The 26,209-nt window shown below is 42.9% G+C and overlaps 1 protein-coding gene across 1 annotated transcript in view; it reads left to right on the top strand.

Moving 5' to 3' along the window:
- The window catches only part of Slc22a15 (solute carrier family 22 member 15), a 59,101-nt gene that overhangs the window by 28,055 nt on the left and 4,837 nt on the right, over positions 1-26,209 (top strand). The window contains exons 5-9 of the mRNA XM_034501469.2: positions 6,764-6,893; positions 10,196-10,411; positions 12,368-12,508; positions 14,752-14,837; positions 25,119-25,239. Coding sequence (XP_034357360.1) covers positions 6,764-6,893; positions 10,196-10,411; positions 12,368-12,508; positions 14,752-14,837; positions 25,119-25,239 — 694 coding nt within the window. The remainder of the gene's footprint in view (positions 1-6,763; positions 6,894-10,195; positions 10,412-12,367; positions 12,509-14,751; positions 14,838-25,118; positions 25,240-26,209) is intronic.

The raw sequence follows: 26,209 nt of genomic DNA, 5'->3' as shown, positions 1-26,209 counted from the left end.
CACAGACAGGTGGCCACACCAACCTCATGACCCGTCTGCAGATGACTGTGGCGAGTGGCCCATTTGCTCAGAAGAACATTCATCACTTTCTCCCCTACACTGGGAAATAGGGCAAAGCCAGGAAACTCAGAACTCTTTCCCTGAGGCCCCTAACTTCATCCTAGTGACTCCTGTTTCATGGCTTTCCTCGTTCTTACTCTTCTCTCTGGTCAATAGAGGGCATCGTAGTCTCACTTCTTACTGATGCTAAATTTCTAAACTGAGGCCATATTTGATATTATTTTTAATAATTCCAACATCCTCTCAAGAACACACATACAGTAGAAATAATTATTTAATATTTTTATACTTTTTGTTTTCCCTGTATATGCATTCACACGCACAGGTGTGGGAGCACATGTTCAGAGAATAACTTGCAGGGGTCATTTCTCTCCTTCCATCATGTGGTACCTGGGGATTGAACTCAGGTCACCAGGCTTGGCAGTAAACACCTTTACCCACAGAGTGAGCTCACCTTTACCCACTAAGCCATCTCACTAGCCGAGTAATTATTTCTAAAGGTTGTCTTAAGTAAGGTTTCTATTGCTATGATGAAACACCATGGCTAAAATCAAGCTGGAGAGGAAAGGGTTTATTTCACTTTACTCTTGTAGTCTGCCATCCAGGGGAATGAGGGCAGGGACTCAAGGCAGGAACCTGCATGCAGAGACCATGGAGGAGTGCTGTTTATTGGCTTGCCTCTTTATGGCTTGCTCAGGCTGTTTGCTTACAGTGCTCAAGACCACCAGCTCTAGAGTGTCACTGCCCACCAGTCATTAATCAACAAAATATGATACAAGCTTGCCAATAGTCCAGCCCTGTGGGGACATTTCTTAGCTGAGATTCCGTTTTTCAAATGACTCTAGCTTGTGCTATATTGACATAAAAGTAACCAGCACAAGGGCTGGGGACCGAGGATATAGCTCCGTGAGTAAAGTATTTGCTGGTTTCACATTCCTCAGCATTTGTATAAGAAGCCAGGCATGACAGTGTACGTCTGTCACCTCTGCTGGGGAAGTGGCAAGGTTCTGGTTCACTGAGAGACCCTGTTTCAAATCATAATGTGGAGAGCACTAGAGAAAGACACATATCAGCCTCTGGACTCCACATAAACAGGCACAAGCAACTGCACACACACACTATGCCCCCCAACACATGCATACACACACATACACATGCATGCATATATCACACAGACACATGCACATGCACACACACACTATGTGACTTCAAATATTGTCTTAGAAGACAATATTTGCTTATATCTAACTTCTACCTTTTAGATTATAGATTTGCACTGATAACTTTTGGAGATTCATTTTTTATAAAAAAAAAAAAAAACTTTCATTTACTTAACATTCATTTGATGCAAACAATATTTTTGTACCAATATGGGAACAAAATTGGCCTTATGATTGATAAAAAAAATGTTTCTAAATGACAAAATTATGAGAGAATGCCATTTCTACTCTTTAGAACTAAGTCACTATTTTTTAAAACTTTTTTGAGATTATAATCATAACATTTCCCCCTTGCCTTACCTCCTTCCAAACCCTCCTACATGTCTCTCCTCACCCCTCTTCAAATTTGTGCCCTCTTTTTATTGTTACTGTATGCACATATCTAAATGTTTATACATATGCATATATATTCCTTAATATAACCTTATCAGTCCATACAATGTTACTTATATGTATGTTTTCAGGGCTGACCTGAAATTCGACAGCAATTGCTGTACTCATCTCTAAAGATGACCTTCTCTCCCTTCCCAGCTTGCCTCAGTCACCTGTAGTTCTGTGTGTAAGGTTGAGACCTCATGGGCTTTTCCCTGCCCATCTTGGCATGTCTACTAATACTGCCATTGTTCAGCTCACCGTTGAGCAGCAGTAATGTTGGTGAGATTTTATGGGTTTAACTTCTAATGTTTCTAGGCGACACTCTTTCTCACAGGAATCCCCTGATCCTCTGACTCTTACAGTCTTCCTATCCCTCTTCTGAGTTATCCCCTGAGCCTAAGGTGAGGGAATGCTTTGTAAATGTATCTGCTGGGATGAGAATTCTGCACTTGGTTGTTTATGTTTCTCGGTACTTGTATCTGCTACAAGAGACATTTCCTAATGAGGGATGAACACTACACTTATATGTCAATATAAGGACAAATGTTCGTAGATTATTGTTATGATTATGCTGTTTAAGTAAACTAAGGGTTGTAGTGACACCTCCAACAGCCATGTCTGCACTAACACTGAGCACCAGGCATGGTTTCCTTCTTGCTGAGCAGGTCTTAAGTTTGATCAGTGAGAAACTGGTTACGGCTAAGGTAAGCATGCCACTACTGTGTCATTAGGGCTACTGTGCCACGCTGGCTGGTGATGTGGCTGGTTTGGCCATAGCTGCTAGGACTGTTGGTTGCCCCCATACCTTCAGAAGTTTGCTGTCATGAAGACTATCTTTTAATTAGGGGAAGCTGAGAAAATAAGCAATTCCAAAAAATTCTAAGGACAATGAGAAGAATTAAATTACTATATGATGGGCCACATAGTAATTTCCAGAGTGGCTAAATAGGCTAGTTTGAGAAACTCACAGAGTATGTGTTTGGTTTAAGATTCGAATGAATAGGAAAACCTGTGCACATGCAGTTCAGCAGATGAAAATCCTGAAGTTGGAATGGCAAGGACCAAGGCCTGAGGTCCTACTATGGTGCAACTAGAAAAGGTAAAGGAAGGAGTCGAGGAATGGGGAGAGGAATGAGGAGGGGTTGGACCAGATGTGCCTGACCCAAAGTGAGTAGCACAAGCAATTTGGGTTTTTATTCAGAATGCAGATGAAGGCCACAGGGGCTTATGTTACATAACGAAGTGATGGGACTTCGTCCCGAAAGGGTGTTCTCGTGGATATATGACCACAGAGAAGAGAAAATAAAAATTGAGGCATCTTTCAAGGAGCTGTGTAATTGGCTATGTAAGCCCAGTGATGGTTCAACAGAGAGGGAGGAGGGAAAACTGAGTTAGATTTGGATGGCCATGACCTGGAGAGGGACCAGCAGAGATGGGGACACAGGCCCAAGCGTGGCTTCAGGGTCTGGGTCTGAAAACCGGGGCAGTCACTGGTTCCTTTTATAAAATAAAGTCAGAACTAAATAGTATTTCCTAACCTGCCAACATTTAGGCAGGATCTAACTGAGCAGCAACAAGAGAGTTGAAATGTATAAGAAATAAATGGACAACAATTGTGACTAAAAGCACAAAGACCCTACGGCACAGAACATGAAGTAGACCACACATGGTATTCCAGGACTGTAATGACAAAGGGAATTGGAATCCTCGAATTTTCAATGATTTGAGTCATGTCAGGTCTGCAGCTCCTTTACTAGGGCCTGCTGCCATTTACAGGTATGTATGTGTGGCTTCTTGCTGGCCCTTAGCTGTGACTCTCAGATTCAACACTACTTTCTTTCTACCTACAATTGACATTACTGTCTGGACCTCTGCCTGCTACTGTCATCACAGTACTTAAGGTCACCGAGCTACAACATACCTTTGAATCATCTCCCTCATCCACCATGTCTCTTTGATTGTGACAGATGCTCAACTCTAAAGAGTGTGGATAGAAAGGGAACCCACTCACTCAGCATCTCATGACAGTGTAGCTGGGCCAAGGAGATTTCTGAAACCTGGAAGTCAGGTGCTTCTCGACTCTGTTCTCCATCCTGTAGGAAAACTTTCTCAGTCAGAGATGAGACCCAGGAGCTCTGAGCACAGTATTTGAAATGACAAGTTCTGATTGGTTCAGCAAGGGTTACTCTTACAGCTAGGGGAACCATGATTGGTAGTCCCTACTTGAATGACAGGAGTAATAAGATAATTCTCCGGTATACTGTAGTTGAGGGGTTCTTGAAGTTAGAAAGGAAAGAAAGGCAGAAAATCTTCTGAAGAGGATACTCATAACCAGATGTCTTCCCTGCCCTGACTCTGATCAATAGATGAGCACAGACCCAAACCCAGACTGTAGCAGAATGCTGTGGGAGCTAATTGCAATTGTCAACTTGTGTTACAAAATACTTTAGTGAGCACACTTTGGGGCATGCCTGAGATAAGAGTTTCCAGAGAAGATGAACTGAGAGGGGAAGACCCACCCTGAAGAAGGTGACCCCATCCTGTGGACTGAGAGTGCAGACTGAGGAAAGCAGAAAAGAACAAAAAGTGAATGAGCGCCAGCATTCACCTCTCCGCTCCCTGATCTGCCCAGGCATCAAGCAGCCTCACACTCTCCCCCGCCATGCTTCTCCACCATGACAGACTCTACCTGAGAGACTCCGGGCCTCTCAGGGTATAAGCCAAAATAAACCCTTCCACCCTTAAACTGATTTCTGTCAGATGCTCCATCACTGCAAGGAGAAAAGTAGAGAGATTACAAATGTAGCACTTTTATAACAAGCCTTATTTTTTGGAAGCTATTAATAATGAACACTACTACCCTTTTTTGTTTGTTTGGTTTTTGTTTTTTGTTTTTGTTTTTTGTTTTTTTGTTTTTTTGTTCTTCAAGACAGGGTTTCTCTGTGTAGCCCTGGCTGTCCTGGAACTCACTCTGTAGATCAGGCTGGCCTCGAACTCAGAAATCTGCCTGCCTCTGCCTCCCAAGTGCTGGGATTAAAGGCATGCGCCACCACCGCCCAGCGAACACTACCTTTTGAGACAAGTATTGTTTTTATTTCAGTGATGAGAAGACATGTTCAAGATGATTGAGTGACTTGCTCAAAATCACATGGTAGTACAGTGATTCTCAGCCTTCCTATTGCTGCAATCCTTTAATATAGTTCCTCATGTTGTGGTGACCCCCCCACCATAACATTATCTTTGTTGCTACTTCATAGCTGTAGTTTTGCTAGTTATGAATCATAATGTAAATATCTAATATGCAGGATAGCTGATATGTGACTCCTATGAAAGGATCATTTGACCCCCCAAAGGGGTCACGACCCACAGATTGAGAACCACTGCTGTAGTATTTGGTAGAACTGGGATTTAAATTTGATCCCTCTGAAACTAGCCTATACTATCCCCTGACTGTGTGGTCATGGGAGAATACTGAGTGACAGAAAAAAAGCTTTATCCTTGGAAGCCAGCCAGGTGCTATTTGATGCACTATAATGAATCTGCAAATAGCTATTGATTGTCTTAAATTTCCAGGGGACTCCATATTGTCTCTATCCTCACACTTGCTGAATCCTGCTTTCAGAATGCTGAACACACACACACACACACACACACACACACACACACACACTCCTTTGGTTCTTTCTTTTCCTAACTAGGGCAAAAAAATATACAAGTCATCATGTTTTGTTATAAAGTGGTAAGTTATGAACAAAGGTCTAAGAAAACATTTGTTTATAAGATTATCATAGAAAAAAATAAGATCAAGACCATTAAAGCCCATCTAAAAAACTGCCTTTCCTGCCAGGCAGTGGTGGTACACACCTAGAATGCCAGCTTCCATGAGGCAGAGGAAGTAGAGCTGAGTTCAAGGCTAGCCTGGTCTACAGAATGAGTTCCAGCACATCCAGGGCTACACAACAGAGTCCTGTCTCAGAAAACAATAAAATACCCTGCCTTTCCATAGAGATGAGAAAGGAGATGGGAATGGCTCAGAGTGCGGTGGACCCTGTACAGGGCCTGGCTTTGCCATATCCAGCATGCTGTATTGGAGACACCTTCTCCTAACCTGCAAGCTATTTTCTTGCTTCAGTGTGCAGTTAATAATGGTACCTGTTTCATAAAACATCACACACAATAGATTATTCTCAACAAAACTCAATAACCTGCCCACAGTGATAATAGCAGTTACATAAAGTGTGCCAGAGGTACAGAATTTGCAAGAACATCAGGCAAGCTGGTGCATTTAATCTTTATCTCAACACTTCTTTTAAAAAACATAGGCTTCTTTACGGTTCTGTGGTTGATATTTTTCCATTAGTGTTTCGACAAAAATCCGTGCTTCAAACAAATTGTGTTCCTACTTGGGAGAGGCAGGTGAGAAACAAGAAAATGTAAAGAGTCATATATCTGATGGTGATAAATTAAGTAGAGAACGAGGGGGGGGAGTTGGGGGTGGCTCAAGGTAATATTTTCATGAATAGCCTCTGTAATAAAGATTAAGAGCCAGGGGCTGGAAGTGGCTCCGTGCATTCAGACCCTCTCTGACAAGCCTATCAGAGTTTGATCTGTGGAACCCACAAGTTGTCTCCCAACTTCCTCAAGTGCACTATGGCACACTCAAGCTCACACACATAGAGACACACTTGACAATAAGTAAAACAGAATACAACCATTTTTAAAATTTAAGATCAGCATTGCAGGAACTGCATGACCCAAAAGCCACATCATCCCCACTGAAAAAAAAATACCTCCAGCCCCAGGTGCAGACAGAAGACATTGCAACACCCACTACAGAAAGCGCTTGACTAAAACCTTGAACTTCCATCTTGTTCACACAGGGTACATGTTTTCAGCTGCCCTTCCTCCGTTTTCACAGATTTCTGGCCCTTCTTGGTGTTTTATAATCTTTAGAAGCTGGGTGCTATTTATTCTTTCCCCCTCTTCTGCCTCTCACACTTAGTAGGGCAGGGCTGATATCTCACAAGGAGGACATGCACACTTGATCAGGTTGGAAAGGGTTCTGTGGGTGATCTTCTCCAGTGACAATTCTCTTTTCCCTGCTTTAGGATCGATTGGCGGTCTCTTCTTTGCTGTTGGCATCGCCCAGTATGCCCTGTTAGGATACTTCATCCGCTCCTGGAGGACCCTAGCTGTTCTGGTCAACCTTCAGGGAACAGCAGTCTTTCTCTTATCTTTGTAAGTAGTCTTTTCTTCTTGGAATTTTTGTTCCATAAACAGGAATGTCTTGGAAGGATGTGAGCAGGCAAGCAAGCAGCATTACATCTTCCAGGAGCTTGCCTGCAGTGAATTCTGAGAAGAGCTAAACTGCAAACATTCAATTCTTGCCAGTTCCTTGAAGAGAGAGATGCTAGTTTAGAATGCAGGTATCTCATGTTTAATTTCTCAGTATTTGGCCTTCAGGCTATTGAAATTATCTTTCATTTTTTTCATTTCCTTCTTCTTCTTTTTAACCCGATGCCTTAAGCTTAAAGATCTTCAAGCTAGATCTCACCATGGGCTAGGTCGGAGACTGAGGTCTTATACTGTGGAGCCAAGTGTAAGTGCTGACCATGTAGTGACATCTGTCCATCTTGCACAGGAGTCTCATTTCAGGGTCTCCCAGTACAGAGTCTACAAGAGATAACTTGTCTACAGGTATGCTCAGAGCAATACAAGAATAATTCCCAGGCTAGGGTGGACTCCACAATTACTCAAGTGTCACATTACGGTGGTAAGCCACCAAGTTCAGCCCACTTAACCAAGCTTTAATGTGTCGAATGAAAGTTGTATATTCTCTAAGATATCAGACTAAAATCTTCTGTCTAAACAAAGACTTCATCCAATGGTATCTGGGGTTTCTTCTTTGGCATACAGTGAGACAGACTTGTGGCATTATCTTAATTTCAGTGGCTCTGTTATTTAGTAGCCATTTATTGTTTCTAAGCTGAGATTTTGTGAGATCTGAACTGAAATTTGCACCTATGTGTCTTTGAAAACAAGAGAATAGTTAAATGCAAAAATGAATGTAGCAGAAGAGTTAACCTGTAGTACAGAAAAAAAATCATTAAAGGAATGAATTATGTGAACAGTGAGGAGGTAATTTTATTATAAAGGGAAATAGTAGCATTTTATACTTCGCACATTGTACATTTTTAAAAGTAATAATTTTTCATAGAGTACATTGAATTAATAAGCAGCTATGTGCGTATTGGTGAATAAATGCGTTTTCTTTTCAAATACTTAACAAAGCTCATACCTCTGCACCTAGCCTGGCTCTTATCTCTCCTTTAATAGCAGTGCAAACTCAATGGATGCTGTGAGCCATTGTGTCTTTTTGTTTTCCCTGAGTCTACAATCTGAGTTAGTTACTGCTCAGTGCTAGCTGAGGGACTGTCCTCAATGGGAAATGACATCAGGACATGAACAATGGAGAGCAAGCATCCTCACTCCAAAATGTCATCTTCATATGGTTGGTGGTGTCATGGAAGGAGGGTTTTGTTTTTTGCTAATTAGTCATTCTAAAATCACAGAGAGGCCGGGGAGTATGTGGCTTCCATTAACAACCCATAATCATGTCAGGATTTTGATATGCTTCCTGCTGGGTTTTTTTTCATTCCTTCCAACTCTGCCCAGTTTAAATTCCCTTCATATATTTTCTCTGCATAGTCAAGTTAGCTGTCTCCTAACAGTTCTTTTTGTTTACACGAAGACTCAATCAGATCGTGTACACAGTAGCTCTACACGCATCTGGGTCAGTGGGTCAAGCTTGATCATTGGCAGATGCAGCTTCCAACAGGACAGCATTGATTTGGTTATTTACATATTAGTCAACATCCGTAATTAAATGGCAACAAGGAAGTGACTAAAGGATTTTACAAGACATTATAAATGGCTTTGATTGACAGTCCAAGGTTACACATGAGTGTCCTTGTCCCCAGTGGGTAAGTTCTGTAAAAACTCCTTTTTGCCCTGACATCTTTCCTCTCAGTACCAGTTGTCCTGCCCTGTGTAGGGTGGAAATGCTCACTCAGTGGTTAGTGACAGAACGGCTGTCTACAATGCTTCCAGAGCCGATAGTGCTTGTTGCTCTCACCATCCTTACTGAGAGGTATCAGGAATTGAAAAACAACAACATATTTTATTCATCAAAATTTGACTTAAGGCAGAAAATATCAGACTGAATTTTTAAAAATAAAGTACTTTGATGTTGTGTTTAGTAAAGAAGGCATCCAGTCTGGAAAGATGGTTCAGTGGTTAAGGGAGCTTGCTTTGCAAACCTGAAGACTTGAGGTCGAATCCTAGTACCCACGTAAACACCTGAATGTAGCCACATGCGCCAGTAATCCCACCAAAATTGCTGGCCACCAGCCTACTTCCAGGTTCAGTGAGAGACCGTGCCTCAAAGGAATAATGCAAAGAGTAGATAGATTAGAGGACCTGACATTTTCCTCTGGCCTCTAAGAACACAACATATAACCTTGCACGTGTGTGTGTACACACACACACACACACACACACACACACTAAATTTTGTAAAGGCTTCCATTCCGCCACATCTTTGGGGAGCCCTCCTAAAACAGAATGATGAAGCAAACTCCATGCAGTGCCTAAGTTTTGAAACTGTGAAGACACTAGTGGGCTAGCAAAGAGTGGCTCAACACCTTGTGGTTGTGTTAGGAAATGCCTGTTGTTCTGTAACTAGAAGTTAACTACCAGCAACTCTTATTCTGGCAAAACAGGAAAGCTCCTCCCAACTCTAAAGCTGGTATGTATGTTGGATGGTTTGAGTATTTTGAAGCAATGAATATTCAGAAGTGACAAAAATCTGTTACACTCTTTCCTGCTTTTGTGTAATCTTAATGATCCCTCCTAAATAACATGTCATTATGTTACAAACACCTTTGAAATGTTTTGTTTGATAAAAATTTCTATCTCAATGCTAGACTTTTCCAGAGCTTAAGAACCTTATTGTTTAGGCATGATGAAATGAGCCCATAATCCCAGCACTCTGGAAGGTCTTGAGTTCAGAGTTATTCTGGGCTTTTTAGCAAGTTTGAGGCCAGGATGTTCTACACAGTGAGATCACAAAAATACAAAGGTAGGCTCTACCCACTGCCATATTGTCTATCAGCAGCATCTAGTGGGGAGTCAGAGCTAAGCCTGGCCTATGCTATGTAGGAACACGCATCCTCCGGTACTGGAGATTTGCCATTCACTTACTGAAACTTATTTAAAAGGAAATGAAAACTATTTACCTTTATTAAAACCAATATTTGAAAAGCTCAGTTCCAACTGATAAAAATGAGCCACCGTTTACCGTCACCGCAGTGTTCAGGGTGGCCCCTTTGTGTTCTCTCATGTGTTACTGGGAAAGTCATTTTATGCTTGTAAAGGAAGTGAGCCATGGTGAGGGAAGCCACCTACCAAGGGGATGTTTGTCTCCTTCCTCTGCACGTGCACCTGTATGAATATCCAGCCTTTAATGACATGTCTTTCAGATTCATTCCTGAATCACCTCGTTGGTTATACTCCCAGGGTCGGCTGAGTGAGGCGGAAGAGGCTTTGTACTTCATTGCCAAGAGGAACCGCAAGCTCAAGTGCACATTCTCACTAACACATCCGGCCAACAGGAGCTACAGGGAAACTGGAAGCTTCCTGGACCTGTTCCGGTACCGGATCCTCCTAGGACATACTCTGATCCTGATGTTCATCTGGTAATTCTGAGAGATGTTATGGAATCTTCAATTTGAATGCTAAAGGTCTCTGGATAACCTGTTTATCAGGGTTACCTGCAGCCACAGGACTTCGGAAAGCTTGCTCCCTTATCAGTACGAGGCTGCTTGGTAAAAACAAAAACAAAACACCAAGGCTCTTTCCCCTCAGTACTTGCTGTGTGAACCCCTCTGCTCTCTTGGAAATGTTATCTCTGGAACTGATAGTTTCCCAGGGCTGGACAAAACTACCCATCAAGTTGGTAGATGAAGGGTTAACGCTCTAAGCCTGATATTCACTCACTTAGTGTATGCCAGCCTGCCTCTCAGAATGCTTCTGGGTTAATATGAGCTGCATCCAGGATTCTAGGTGGCTCCTTGTGAAGAATGAAGTTTCAGAGAGACAATTATGTGGCTTGTGTCCCAGAGAATGATGTGCGTGGTGAATGTCAAAGACCCAGGGTTAGAGGCATGGAGGTTAAGAGGACCCCTGAAGACTGAACCTGCAGTGTAGTGCTGACACCGCTGATTGGAGGTTCTTACTAGTTAAAAGCAAATACTTAGAGCACAGCAACTCAGTTCTACCCAACTGTGAGTTTCCTTGTCACGTCGTGCTCCATCAGCTGCTTTGGAGGAAATGTCTACCTTTAAAGCTTATGTGTAAGCAAGCATACATGCAAGCGAGCCTGCATGCCTATGTGTGTGCCTCTGTGTGTGTGTGTGTGTGTGTGTGTGTGTGTGTCTGTGTGTGTGTGTGTGTGTAATGAGGAAGTGAATACATATTAGTACATATTAAGTCGAATGTTCTACTGCTTTGTCTTTGAGCTATATTATAGCCCACTGTGGCCTGTCCTTCATAGCCTAGGACACTATGTTTTTTTGGTAGAGGGAAGAGTAAAGTATTCCCTTTGCCATGTGACCCCAGTGCAGCCACAGTATACCACGGGTTTTTTTTTTAGGGAAAACAAAGTAGAAGCAAATGAGCAACCTGTTTAGCAAGCACTGGCCACTGTGAGCTGCAACAGATGATCAGCTGTGGGAGTTGGAAAGCCCAGGTAGTCGCTGCTTGGCTAGGAACCTGTGTTTTACTAGCTCTGTCCATCCACAGAAGAGCAGGCTCAGGGTTGTTAGGACCAGCTGTTCTGTGTTGTGATTTTAATATATCAGCCTGCTAATCACTGCTGTTCCTCTGAGTACATCAGTCTGATGTGGAGCTTCAGGTTAGTCTCAGCTGAGCTAAGCTCCATGGCACGTCACTCCCCACTGCAGGAGACAGGCTCGTATCCAGCACAGTACCAGGGCTGGGAGGTGCTGCCTATGTGTGAGTCTCAATGTTAGTGTGCAGAAATGAGTTAACGTCTCTCACGATCCTCCCTCCATGCTGATCTTCCCAGGAGGTCCTGCTCTGCCGTGATCCTGGCCTTTTCTTCTCTACTTTGGTCCCTATAGTTTGTGCATCTGCTGAAGACCTTGGATTGGAAGTGACCAGGGTTCTAAGGGGTTGGAGAGTCAAGCTTGTGGCCTGCCGATGACCCACCTGAGGATCCAGGCTATTCTGGCCATCCCTGGTTGGCTGTCCCCATAGGAGGCTCTGTCCAGCCCTTCTGATAATGTCACAAGGCTACAGGCCATGTTCCCTAGATTACTGGACCCAATGAAGTAAGAACAGGGCTATTGTTTTCATGGCTGTGCAGAAACGCTCGAGGAGGCAGGGACAATGTCTTTTCTCAAGCAGGAACTATACATCCATTTGCTTTATGGAGTACATAGACATAAATCACTCTCAAAGCCCCATTATGCCTTTGTTTCTTAATAGGACAGAAGTTTAGATTAAGATAGAAAGTTCAGTGCGGGAGTAAAACTCATTACTTGAAGCAGAGGGTGTTATATTGAATGGAACTGTTTAATCTCTCCTACGGACTTTTTTCTTACCTCTCAGTCCTTTGATCTCCAATACAGGTTTGTGTGCAGCTTGGTGTACTACGGCCTCACCCTGAGTGCGGGTGACCTAGGCGGGAGCATTTATGCCAACCTGGCTTTATCTGGCCTCATAGAGATTCCATCCTACCCTCTCTGCATCTACTTGATTAACCAAAGATGGTGAGTATGGATGGCAAGGAGGCCCACCACAGAGGCGTGTGTTATGGCTTACACATTCCTCCATATGCACATACCAACTGTTATGTTCCATGGCCTTCATGCATGCCCATCACTGTCCATCAGAGTTTCTCTCAGGCTGAATGAAGCTAAGCTCACTTTTATGGTAGTAGTTCTTGAGTTTTGTGTATATGAATACTTATGTGGGCTTTAACTCATAGTCATCGAATAGTCGACGCAGAGTCATGGCACGAGCAGTGTGGTGGTTGGCTCCATGTAGATAGAATCCCATGAACTCAGAATTCGCAAACTCTTGGAAGACAAAACCTGACAGAACTAGAACGACTTCCTACCTCCTGAGTACTGGGAAGGGGCAGAGTATTCCCTGCTTTTGTTGCTTGTGAGCAAGGGAGTGAAATTCCAAAACTTACTTCATACAAATCAGCATCTTTGTCTGTCTACTTAGCCCCTCTGTTATTTAGTGACTGAGGGACCAGGTGATTTGTGCCATTTCTTATTGTCTAGACATTGTCATTTTCGACCCAAACTGTAACACTCCTAGCACTCTACTATTAATCAGGAAACCAAGAGTGCTTTAAAGGTTATTTAGCCTTGTTAATGAAAGAAGTTAGGAACAGACTTGGAAGGAAGCTTGCAAACAATTTTATTAGAGTTTGAAAGAAAAATAACATGGCAGGCAGGCTGGAATTCCAGGCAGAAGAGAGATAGAGAGAATGCCATGCCTTTGAGTTATGCACAGAGGTCAGAGAAACAGGGCTGTCCAGAGTGCCAAGGAAAATATGCTTGGCCTTTGGCCAGTATCTGAAAAGATGAAGAGAAGGACCAGCAGACAAATGCTAGGTGCCAGGCCAACCTGTGCCAGGTTCTTGTTTATTTTTGTTTTTAAAAAGCAAAGAGTAAAACATTGGTGAGGAGAAAAGGGGGGGCTAGTGAGCTGAAGGGAAAAGCCAGCAAAAACATTGGGCCATAAGCTGCCATGCCATTTATGACCCTACCCCCGACTCACTCTGACAGCTTGCTTCAGCTGAGAGCCTGCTCAGCTGCTGGGACTGCTCAGTTGGAGGCTTTCCTCCCAGAGAGCATTGCAGATGCCTTGCCTGAGTCTGCTGGTGACCATCACTCACTCTCACCATGGTCCCAAAAGCAGTCCAGCCGTCACACTCAGCATCCCTGGAAGGGCACATCCTCTTCTTTTGCAGCTATGGGTTCCTGGGAATGCCTCTGATGGCCACTTCTAGTATCACCAGGAAGCTATTCATGAGGGTAGCCTATGCCTAGGGCTTGCCTATCGTGGGTGGTCAATGTCACTCAAAAGCCATTCCATGCTAGCTGTTAAAAATAACCTGGAAAATATCTGTCAAAAAGACACCAGATCTTTCCCGTTTTCCAGCAGCTACTGCCTCAAGGCAGGGCTGGGATCTGCAGGGGAGGGAGTTCAGTGTCTTTGGGGTCAAGCAGACCTGGGTTTCCTTCTAGTCTGAGCCACGTGTTAGCTTTCTGACTTTAGTAAGTCCCCCCACTAAGCTTCCTTCCATTTGTACTTAGTCTAAAACCAGCAATCCTAAAATTACCCTGACAAATTAATAAGTAAATACTAAAGTTTCTAGCCAAGGACCTGGCCTGTTGCTTGAGAGTGGAGATTAATATCACATCCTCATTCTATACCTGGGCCTCTTATTTGGAAGTTGAAGTGTACAGTACATTTTACTTAAATTAAAACCACTAACAAGAATTTTTTTCCTGTTTATATTTCTAAAGGTTTGAGACAAAGACCAACAAACAAAAAGGCCCCTTGATTTTAAATTTTTAACACCATAAGAACCGGTGACCAAAGAATAAATCAAACTAGTGGACTCTGTTCTCTTTGTTAGATTGAGTCTCTGAAAGATGGAGAGTGTCACTGCACACGCCTACACATTTGTTATTAGGATTTGGTGAGGTAATAGGTGGCATGCATTTAAAACAGTCCTGCCACTGTGCACGCTCTTGGAAATACGATTCATTCCCTGTGTGCATGATCTGATCCTGCCATCCAGTGGATTCCCCTTTTCATGCTTACTTATATCCTGATCTGTCTCCTGACCAGCTACATTTGCCACCCACTCAAAAAAAAAAAAAAAAAAAAAAAAAGATTAAATTGAGAACATTTAAGTAGGAAAGTTGCAGAAGAGGGAAGATGGCTTTATAAGATTCATCAGAGAATGTGATTTCCTCCCATTGTTTAGGTTTGGTCGGAAGCGGACACTAGCAGCGTTTCTGTGCCTTGGAGGACTGGCCTGCCTTATTGTGATGTTTCTTCCAGAAAAAAAAGGTATGCCTTTCAAATTTCCATGAGGGTTTTGAACAGCACTTTTATTACAATGAATCTCAATATAGTGAAGGGATTACCATATGCCATGCTTCATTTCTATGATTGCATATTACATAGCAATTGTGTGGGCCATAATGGGCCAGATTCTTTGCATTGCCTGAACTATTCTCTGGGTGAATAATGTGCTCAGAGGTGTGCTATTAATTCTTTCAGGCTATTAAGCTACCATCTGGGGTGTCTGGTATGCAGCACTGCTGATGTTAGACTTGTTTACTTGATAACGGGGAAGGCCAAGGCCCATTCTGCCCTGAAAGACACTCCTTCCAAGCTGCAAGTAAAACCACACACTCTGGCCAGTCTCAAGACTGGAGGTCGGACACTGGTTCTCAGAGGTAGCTTAGGAACCCCTAAATGTCTCCATCTGGTTCCCCAAGGTTAATAATAACAACAACATAAGAGTAACATTCACTGTTCATCACAATGGTTATGCCCTTGGTCTTTTTAAAGTATAACTGAGGGCTGCTGAGATGACTCAACTGGTAAAGGTCCTTGCCACAAAGCCTTTGACCTGAGTTTCATCACAAGTACCTATATGATGGAGGTGAGAACAACTCCCACAAGTTGTTCTTTGACTTCCACATATATGCTGTGTCACGTGCACGCACGCGCGCATGCGCGCGCACACACAGACACACAGTTCAAATACAGTGTATTTGTAGGAAGCTTTGGTACTTTTATAATTCTGTAGCTTTACTAAACAATACAGCTTTAAAAGATATTCCTTTGGGGTGGAAATGTAGCTTAGTTGATAGACCACTTGTCTAGACTGCACAAAATCCTTGGTTCAATCCCTAGGACCACATAAAGTCTGGGCATGGTGGCAAATCTATAATCCCAGAATCCTGGAGATGAAGACAGAAGATTAGAAGTTCAAGGTCATCCTTGACTATATAACAAGTCTGAGGTCAGATACATGAGACCTTAACTAGAAATAAATGTCTCCTTGTCATCCCATTTAATGTTGTTATCCCTATGTAGGAATTCTTGTAAAGCTAGCTATAGCCGAGTATGCTTGCAATTCCAGCACTTAGGAAGGACACAGAAGCAGTAAGATCCCAAGATTGAGGCTGATCTGTGCTATGTAGCAAATTGGAGGCAGCCTAGGCTACATAGCAAGACACTGTTTCAATAATAAAAAAGGGAGAAATTCTGTAGATACATAGGTATTTGCAAATTTCTAAGCTGTTTTTGCTTTGTGCTCCTTTTATGGTAATTGCACATTGGAGGCGTGACTGTTCCTGCACAGAGAGATATGGTTTTCAGTGAGGAGAGTCCTACCAGCTTTGCTACCAGGGCACACAGGCTAACAGCACCCTGCACTGAGCTTTGGGATTTTGATCAGTCATATGGCTCTTGTGCTCTGGATAGGAATCATGGAGATAGTCTGGTAGCTTCTGTGAAACATGAAGTGGGCATTCCCCAGAGCAGCCTGCATGTTAAGTGCCCCTCTGCTAAGCTGCTACTCCTTGAAGTTCAGTCATTCTAGGGTCTTATCCAGAGCCTTCCAGGCGGCCCAGACTCACTCCCTGACCCTGTGGTGTACCTGCTCCTCAGTAGGTCACCGTTAGAAGTTCTGTGCCATGAAAGATCACACACTATTCTCCGTTTAAGGGTGGTTTAGGCTGGGATTGCACCACAGCAGGGCAGGGTTTTTTTTTTTTTTTTTTTTTAAACTCGTGGAAACTAGAGAATTCAGGATGTTTGCCCATTTCTTATCCTATATCAGTGCCAGCATTCTCATTTTGTTTGTCTGAGGCAAAAGATAACGGGTTTCTATCTGTGGTAGCTCTATGCTCAGCAAAGCATGTTTTGTGCGGACAACTTGGAGATGAAGTTTTCTACCATGACTGTCATGTTTATGCATCACTTCTGAGAGCAAAGCTTTGTCCTACTGCCATAAACCTCTTCTGTGCCTCGTCCCACTCTGGAAGCCAAGGCCAAGGGATATCTTTTTTCCTCTTCCTTCCTTGCACGTTCAGGTAGCCCGACCCTGGGAATCTACACATGGCTTTCCCTTAACATTGACTCTGTTATAAACAACAAAACAAAACTCAAGATGGACACACATGAGCAATCTCCTAACCAGATCAGCCAGCCCTCTTTATCCTCTTCTGTTCTGAGAGCTGCTGGAGCCCTCTGCGGATTGTGCTCCCCGATGAACATGCTCGAGACGGTGAAACGATGCTTTCCACAGCCTTGGGGAATGTAACACAGCAGTTATGCTTGGGAAAAGTGGACAGCCTGACAAAGATTAAAGATTTCCTAGGAAAGAAATTCTGTAATGTCCCTTAGTAAATGGTTTCCGATTTTAATAACCATGACCACCAGAATGATTCTCTTCCACTGCGGCTGAGCCCATTTCCCTTCATTTGATTCATCACTAAAGGCAGAGAACAGATGGCCAACGTTGTGTGCCTAACCCTTGCTCTTCTTTCTAGAATCCTCTCTGAGCTTAAAAGAAATTCTTTAAACTATTTATATTTACCCTTTAAGATGATTTGCGTGTTTTTTAAATCTGGTTTTTTTTTCAGAGTTTCAAACTATAGGTTATGAAGGTTCTGATAAGTATATATTAAGAAAGAAACCTCGCAGTTTCTATTAGCAGCTCCTGTGAGCTTAAAGATCGTTCATTTTTCCACCATGACCCTGCTCATTTTTCCACTGTGCTCCTGTTCATTTCTCCACCATGCTCCTGCTCATGTCTCCACCGTGCTCCTCCTCATTTCTCCACTGTGCTCCTGCTCATTTCTCTACTGTGTTCCTGCTCATTTCTCCACCGTGCTCCTGCTCATTGCCCTACTGTGCTCCTGCTCATTTCTCCACCGTGCTCCTGCTCATTGCCCTACTGTGCTCCTGCTCATTTCTCCACCATGTTCCTGCTCATTTCTCCACCGTGCTCCTGATCATTTCTCCACTGTGCTCCTGCTCATTTCTCCACTGTGTTCCTGCTAATTTTTCCACCATGCTCCTGCTCATTTCTCCACCGTGCTCCTGCTCATTTCTCCACCGTGCTCCTGTTCATTTCTCCACCGTGCTCCTGTTCATTTCTCCACCATGCTCCTGCTCATTTCTCCACCGTGCTCCTGTTCATTTCTCCACCGTGCTCCTGCTCATTGCCCTACTGTGCTCCTGCTCATTTCTCCACCGTGCTCCCGCTCATTTCTCCACTGTGCTCCTGCTCATTTCTCCACCGTGCTCCTGCTCATTGCCCTACTGTGTTCCTGCTCATTTCTCCACCGTGCTCCTGCTCATTTCTCCACTGTGCTCCTGCTCATTTCTCCACTGTGCTCCTGCTCATTTCTCCATCGTGCTCTTGCTCATTTCCACATTTGTCTACCAACCATTCCACACCTGCACTCTCCCCTTTCTGCCTTTCAGGTGCCCTTTTACCCACTGGCTTCTTTTTAGCATCTGCATATGGTTGTGGTTCTCAGTTTTGGGGGGCATTTGTGAATACTGTGTCAATATATCTCTAGGAGACACAGAAAACAAGCTAAAAACCAGATGTTTAGGATCTTGCAGCCTGTGATTTATAAGTTGAATATCCCTAATCTAAAAAGCTGAAATCTAAAATGTTCCAAAATCCAAAAACTTTCAACACTAATAGAGAGAAGCTTCCTATCCACATTTTTTCTTCCTGGTTGGCCTCCTGGTGTGTTCTCCACTAGGAATGTTAACAGGGACACTTAGTCATTTTTAAAAACAGATTGGTCAGCAGGCATTGTACTTGGTTTGTATGTGTGCTTAGAGGAGTGTCCTAATTAATCTTACAATATAAATTGCCATTTGGAATGTTGCCTAAGTGCTGGATTCTCTCCATATACAGAAGGTCATTATTTGTCACTTACCACATAAGGAAACTAAAATTTAGACTGGTCAGGTAGCGTATCCAGCTTTATAGCGAGGGGTTAGAACTTTATCCCTGACTCCCAGCACAGCCTGTGCTCTGGTGGAGATGCACTGACCATCGTGATTTCAAACGGTGAAGCTGTGGTGTCTGGGCATTAGCACTGTGTTATTATGGCCAGTTCTTAACTCTCCAGTGGCAGGCCTGGTAGGGATTAGCCCGGGTTGAAAAGACTGACCTTAGGGTGGCACTGACCACTGTAGGTGAGGCTCATGGAAGCTGTGGCCTCTCCAGAAGATGTTAGCATGTGCCAAAGCAGCAGCACTAACACTGAAGAGTGTGTGCACTGACTGCCCAGAGTGGCCAGCATGTCCCATCTCCTTCCTCAGAGTCATCTGCCCATCTCTGTCCCAAATTCTCCAGCATCTATAAATACAAGGTTCTGCCTATAACCAAGGCCCACTTCCTGGCCTCAGATAGCTTGAAATCTAATGTGGGAACTTAGTGATCCAATAATAATAATAATAATAATAATAATAATAATAATAATAATAAACAATGCCACAGGAGTACTGACAAGTGCTTAGACTTTCAGCCATATTAGTAAGAGAGCATCTATCTTCCTACTTTAATACATAAAACTTATTTTTAAAAATACTAAAAATAATACATTAAAATGTTTATATTAAACCATTGGCCAATAGGCTGCACATGGCAATGATCCCCAAGAGGATACTAAACAAAGGTGGGCTCCAAGAGGGTCCTTGCTCAGGGCCAATTAGAGAATCAAAGAACAAGATACTGAGCATGGCTAATATTTGCTGGGCAAAAATATTGAGAAATAGATATTAAGGTGGCTAGAAAGAATAGATATTAAGGTGGCTAAATGTTGCTGGAAAAAATATTGAGAGGAGTAAAACACACAGAGGAAGATCTCCAGAGATCTTCAGAAACATCCTCTGAGCTCTGTGCATGTAGTGAAGGAAACTCGTGAGGACAGAAGGAAACCATACTAGACAAGAGTAGGATGGAGTGATATGAATGGGGAAGACTGTCAGGCACCAGTGGGGAGGACCTCCAGGCATGAGTGGGGAGGATCATGAGCTTGAACTGGGTAGAATATAAATGGGGAAGGCCATGAGATAGACCTGAGGGGGGCCAGCATACAAGAGTGGGGAGGATCATGAGTTTGGACTGGGAGGACCACCAGACAGAAGAGGGGAGGATCACCAGACAGGAGTAGAGAGGATAATGAAACAGAAGTGTAAAGGACCACCAGAAGGAGTGGAGGAAATCATCAGACAACAGCAGGTAGAGCCATCACTGGAACCTAGGGCCATGAGTGCTTTGTGCATCCCTTAGTTAGACATTAACCATTAGAGAAGACAACCTGGACCAAAAGTAAAAGACCTAAGTAAAAGGCTGTTTGCCAAAATGCTCAACACAAACACTTCAGGATCAACTGATTCTGAGTAACTGAGCTTCATCATAGATACTCTGTGATGCACTAATGGAGCCCAGCACCTAACCAGGGAACAACCACGCACAGCTTTCAGTCAGAATTTCCAGGCATCCATATAAGCAGGAGAAAACCTGCTCATAAGGAGAAAAATCAGCAGAGACAACCCAGAGGTGTACAAGTGTTAGGACTAGGAAGCCAGAACATCCAAGCAGCAACTATAACTGTGGCCCATGTGCTTAACTTAGACAAAAACCATCCTTGGAATGAACAGAAAATTGAAGCCTTAAAAAAAGACATGCACAGAATAGCGTAAGAGGAAGCATGCAGCATGCAAAAGCAATAGAGAGATGAGACCAGCAGACTGGGTACCACAGAAGAAGAGATCCGCCAGGCGGTGGTTAAACGCCTTTAATCCCAGCACTTGGGAGGCAGAGGCAGGCGGATTTCTGAGTTCGAGGCCAGCCTGGTCTACAGAGTGAGTTCCAGGACAGCCAGAGCTACACAGAGAAACCCTGTTTCAAAAAAACAAAAAAAAAAAAAAAAACAAAAACAAAAACAAAAAAAAAAACCAACCACCTGTTCACCACAAAATTAAAACAAAAAAAATGAGTAAAATCTAACAGAGCACCAGTGAGTTGCTGGAAAATATCAAGTGGCCTGACATGTAACTTTGGTCTCGGGGAAAAACATTATCTGCAGAAATGATGACCAAGAGCTTCATAAATTGATAAAATTTTAAATACATGTTTGAAGAATGGCCTTTTAGTGACCATGTAAGGATCCTATGTGTGTGCCTCCTATAAAGCATTCAGAGTCCCCAAAACAAAACTGTGCAGAACTTAGACTTGATTCTTCAATAGCTGGTTCTGTGATTGACTGAAAAAGTAGGAAGTCAAGACAGAACAAGCACAACCCAGCCGATTCATACACACCTTACCCTAGTGCAAGGGAACTTGGCTTCCATTTGAAAAGCCACAGAACATCTGGTAAGATGCCATAGTCTGGACCATGAACATAAGCAAAGAAAATTTAAAATATTGAAGATTTATAAAAGTAGTGTTTGACCAGAATGGAATTAAACTAGAAATCAATAATAAAAAGTATCTGAAAAAAAAAAAAAAACGCTAAACATTTTAATACTAAACAACACTTTTAAAAACACACAGGTCAAATAAAATAACAAAGAAAGTTACAAAAAAATTTTTAGTTAAACCATAAATTAAATATACAATATCAAAACTCATGACATGTAGAAAATTTTGTAATGCTTAGGTATGAATTATTTATATAATTATCAACAATCAAGAGAATAGATTGGTAATCTCAACTTCTGTCTCTAGAAGATAAACTCTAACAAAAGCAAGCCAAGTGAAAAAGAAGGCAAGCAGAAGAATAAAGTGATAACTATAAGAGAGAAAGCAAGGAATGAAAACAGAAAAACAATAGAGACAATCAAGGAAACCAAAATCCTGTGGTTTAGAACCAATTAAAATTAATAAACCTCTAAACTAGTAAAAAAAAAAAAATAAGGAGACAGGGATCACAAATATCAGAAATGAAGATGGGGCCATCACTAAAGGAGCCTTAGGCATTAATGGGAAAACACCGTGAATATTCCTACTCTAGTACATCATTTTAGGTCCAGTCTGTAGAAAAATAAACCAAGAAAGCCCATGTGAAGGCAAACAGGTAACCTTTGCAGCCCTTTGCTGTAGAGAAGTTGAATGTGAGGTTAGAAACATTCCCACAGAGAACTGCAAGCCCCAATGGCTTTGCTCCTAGGTTCCATAAAACATGAAAATGAGAAAAAATTCCAATTCATTTGGTTTCCCAGCAGTTCACATTAGGCCATCAGTTACCCTGAGGACTAAATCAAACAAAAGCAAGCTTTACCTCTCAAGTACAAGCACCCATCAGAGTTATTCCCCATATGAATAGCCCAGAAAGAAAAATGAAAGTTACATGATCATTCAGCACAGGCAGGAAATGCAGTTTCTGGACTTCAGCATACATTCTCCATAAGAAATATTAGCAGCTAGAAGAAGAAGGGAATTTCCTTAACCTGAAGATAGGATCTAGCAAATGCTGCATTTACCACTAAAAGAGTGAATACGATTCGCTGTCATGAGAATGCCCATTCTCTATGGAACATGGTCAGAAACAGACCAGTAAATGCAACATAACAGTGAGAAGACAGGACAGGGACTCAAGCTGAGAAAGAGGGAAACAAGCCTGGTGACTTCACCAAGCAAGTTTGAAGGCAGCCTGGGCTACCTTCTTATAACACAGCAAAACAAAACAAATTGGTTTATGCTTATCATTCTCTGAAAGAAGAGAATGGCTGAGCTGAAGTTTGCTGTTTGGAACCAACAGTTTATTGCTTGAGCCAGGAGTTTAGGGCCAACCTGAGCAACAGAGAGAACATGAGTCCTTTAAAACAACACACCTTAAAGAAAAAGTAAAGCACAGACTAGGAGAAAATATCCATTATACATACATATATACATACATACAAACAAACATACATACATACATACATACATACATACATACATGGTGAAAGATTGAATCAAAAATACAGAATGGGGTCTTATCACTCTGTAATAAATGGACAAAAGAGATGCTTGTTCTGATGGATCCGAAGAGCCCCTGGAAGTCCTGAAAACTCTGTCCTTCAATGCTGCATTGTGGGAGATAAGTTATGGCCTTGTGGAGTTCAGTACGTGGAAATAAACAAGCATTATGCAAATCTACTTTTTAAAAACTGTAATTTCATTTTAATTTCCCCTCTAAATCACTTTGCTTTCTTCCCCAAACAACACTTTGACCATTCACAGGGAATGACTAGGAATGTAGGTCAGGAAGGCAGGGGACCGCTCAGTGGCTGCAGAGCCTTCCGAACACAGCCAGCAGCCCAACAGCTGCACAAGCAGGAACCTTAACCAAGAAAGCTGTCTGCTATTGACAGAAGCCATCTTAGGGGAGAGGTGGGTTCCCCCTGATGAAGTGACTGCAGGTGTGTTGGCAGGAGCAGAGGAGAGAAGGTTCAAGCAGCAGATGGACTGGCTTTGGCCTTCCCAGACGAGCTACGGCTGGAGGTGTCTCCTGCCTCACGTGGGAATCCTCTTGCAGCTTTGGACTCAGTCGGAGGTTAGATGATTGTCTCTGTGTGCTCCATGTGAATTTAAATTTCCAGATGGCAATCTTCTGTCCTGTTAGGAAAGATGTAGGGTGCCTTCATGTGGTTTTGAAAGATGCCACTGTGCATAGGGCAGCCGTTCGCAGTTAAAAGTCAACACATCTCAAGAGTAAAGAAGAGATATTTTATTCTTGAGCCAAATGTTACTGATCGTGTCCAAGAACCTATATAGATCCAGGGTGCCCGGGATAACATGGCTTGTTAAGGAAGCAGTCACGTAAGCATTTACTGTCCCCAGAATGAGAGAAGTAATAAAAGTGCCTACAAATTCCATCTGGGTTACAACAAACTTATTAAAGCAACTGTTCTGTTGCTGGTTTCAGATGCTCTCTGGTGACAGTCTTATCCTTGGAGTGGGTGGAAGACAGTGGTACATTTCCAAGGCTTTACTTTATAGACAAAAAAACATTAGATCAAACACAGGGGCGGAGAATAATGGCACTAAAGAAAGCCCGATGATCAGACTATGATCTGCACCATTCTAACTCTTCATGAATACAGAGCTCTCACTACTCATTCCCTACACTGTCTTCAGCAGAGGTGTCTTGCTTGTTATGTTTTTGAGGAACTTCAGTTTACACAAATAATTATATGGTTCTGTTTTCATCCGTGCTACTCAATATGTTTTTGATCCAGTTTTCTAGAAAATCGTAAAGAGGCTCATATAATCCTAATTATTGGTTTAAATGGTGAAGTGAATAGTCTAGTTAAATTGTTAGTAGAGGAAGTGAGATCAGGGCCCTAGAAACTTACTTTGGCACAAATGCTGGGAGGCATGGGCTCTTTCTCGAGAGACCTTGTACCTTAAATATAGACCACTTAAACCAGCCATGGTCATCCCCCAAAACCTTGGCAGTGTTGTTTAAGATGCCTGTTCCTGGTCTCACGACACCATGTTAAAGTAGAGGAACATGGTTTTGGACCGGGTATGTGATACGCCCTCCGCTGGCAGCTGAGGTCACAGGAACAGACTCTTCCCACCACATTCATGCCAGTGGGAGTCCTAGTGCGGACTGGGAGGCAGAGGCAGTGGCAGGTGCAGGAGGAGCAGCTGAGTCACTGAGATATTAAGGGAAGAGGGGCTCGTGGGCCACATCGACATCATCCCAAGGAGGGGGACAAGGTCTTCTGTTTGTCAGAAGTGTCCATAAGAGAGGCAATTACACCTGAGAGTGTTGCCGGCCTGTGGGGACTTTGAGGAGAGGAAGCAGCCAGTTGGGTGCTGGGAGTTAGGGAGGGAGTTCAGTGCCAAGGTTGCTGGTGACGGGAGGAGGCACAGAAAGCTTGAGAACTGCTTTCTTCTCACAAGGAGAAAATTGCTATTTAGAAGGCAGAGGTGTGCGGATTTTTGAAGGTGAGAGATTCATTGGAGACAGACAGCTATAGCGTGCCAGTTAATAAGGAAAGAACCAGAGGACAGTCAATAGTATTTTAGTAAGAATGTGAAACTGGAATGCTTTTACATTTTATGTAAGTAGATTAAGAAATTAAAATCTAATTATCAATTAATAACCCAGGTAAGAAATTGAGGAGGAAAAAAAAGATTAAAAGGTTTCCATATTTCTTTCACCTTTTGTTCTCTTCAGAACATTGTCATATCTTCTTTCAAAAATTCCATGAGACTGTCTCTCACCTCAGTGGAATATTTCGGTATTTTAGGTTTTGAATATCCCACAAAAACCGGAGACTTCACCAATATTCTTTCTTCCTCAGACACAGGTGTGTTTGCGGTGGTCAACAGCCATTCCTTGTCCCTGCTGGGGAAGCTGACGATCAGTGCTGCCTTTAACATAGTTTACATCTACACCTCTGAGCTGTACCCCACTGTCATCAGGTATGGGCCTCGTACTGCTGTGCCCCATCTATGCCATCAGGGCTCTGTTAACTGTGCTTTTGTGGACAGAGATGGCCTTCCCTACCTCTGTGTGAGCATATGTCAGTCATAAGAGCATTTAATCACCCATTGTCTAAGGCACTGTTCTATTGCTGTGAGAGATGCCACAACCAAGACAGTTTTTATAAAAGGAGGCTTGCTTACAATTTCAGAGAGTCGGTTGTTTTAGAGGGGTAGTGAGTGCATGCTTATATAAAAAACATCTTCAATCCTAATATCCCTTGATGAGGATGAGAACAAACCTAGATTGAGGATGGGCCTGCAGCCTCAGCTCTGCTTCCTGTGCCCTGGGCTGGTCCTCCCTGTGCCAGCCCTTTGCCAGTCTCCTTGCGGAGCATTTGAAAGAATCCCTTCTGTTTCCTCAAGCAAGAGGCCTACAGGTGCTTTCCACCTGTTGATTTGAAATCTTTCCCCAGAAACAGCTTGCTCTGCTGGTGTCTTCTCATCCTTGTTTCTGCAACCTGTTCAGTAACTTGGGTGCTACACCATCCACACAGGGATGCTTTCCAAGCTAACAGCAAGGCTGAGGCAGAAGTGAAGGGCTAGCCTATCTGGAAACAGCACAATTCTTTGTTTCCTTGCTACCTTTTCTGCCTAAACTGTTCCTGTTGTTCTGGGTTACCTGACAATATGCGCACATCATTTCCTACTTACACACCTGACTTTTAACAGTTAGCTGCGGGTTTTTTTTTTTTTTTTTTTTTTTAAGTCAAAGATTTTGGATCATAAAGCCTTGGTTGTGGCTATCTTAACTGATAGAAGAACTTAAGTTCACTACGTCCCATGAGACAGGATCAGATGCTCATTCTGGTCATCTTCTGACTGACATGGCCATTGCTGTCCTCATGTGACTTTAAATTAATTAAAACTGTAGACATTGGAGATAGCTCTGTGGTTAAGAGCACTGGCC

This window comes from Arvicanthis niloticus, chromosome 4 (genome assembly GCF_011762505.2).
Source record: "Arvicanthis niloticus isolate mArvNil1 chromosome 4, mArvNil1.pat.X, whole genome shotgun sequence".
Classification (NCBI taxonomy): Eukaryota; Metazoa; Chordata; class Mammalia; order Rodentia; family Muridae; genus Arvicanthis; species Arvicanthis niloticus.
This window is presented reverse-complemented; position numbering and strand designations above follow the sequence as displayed.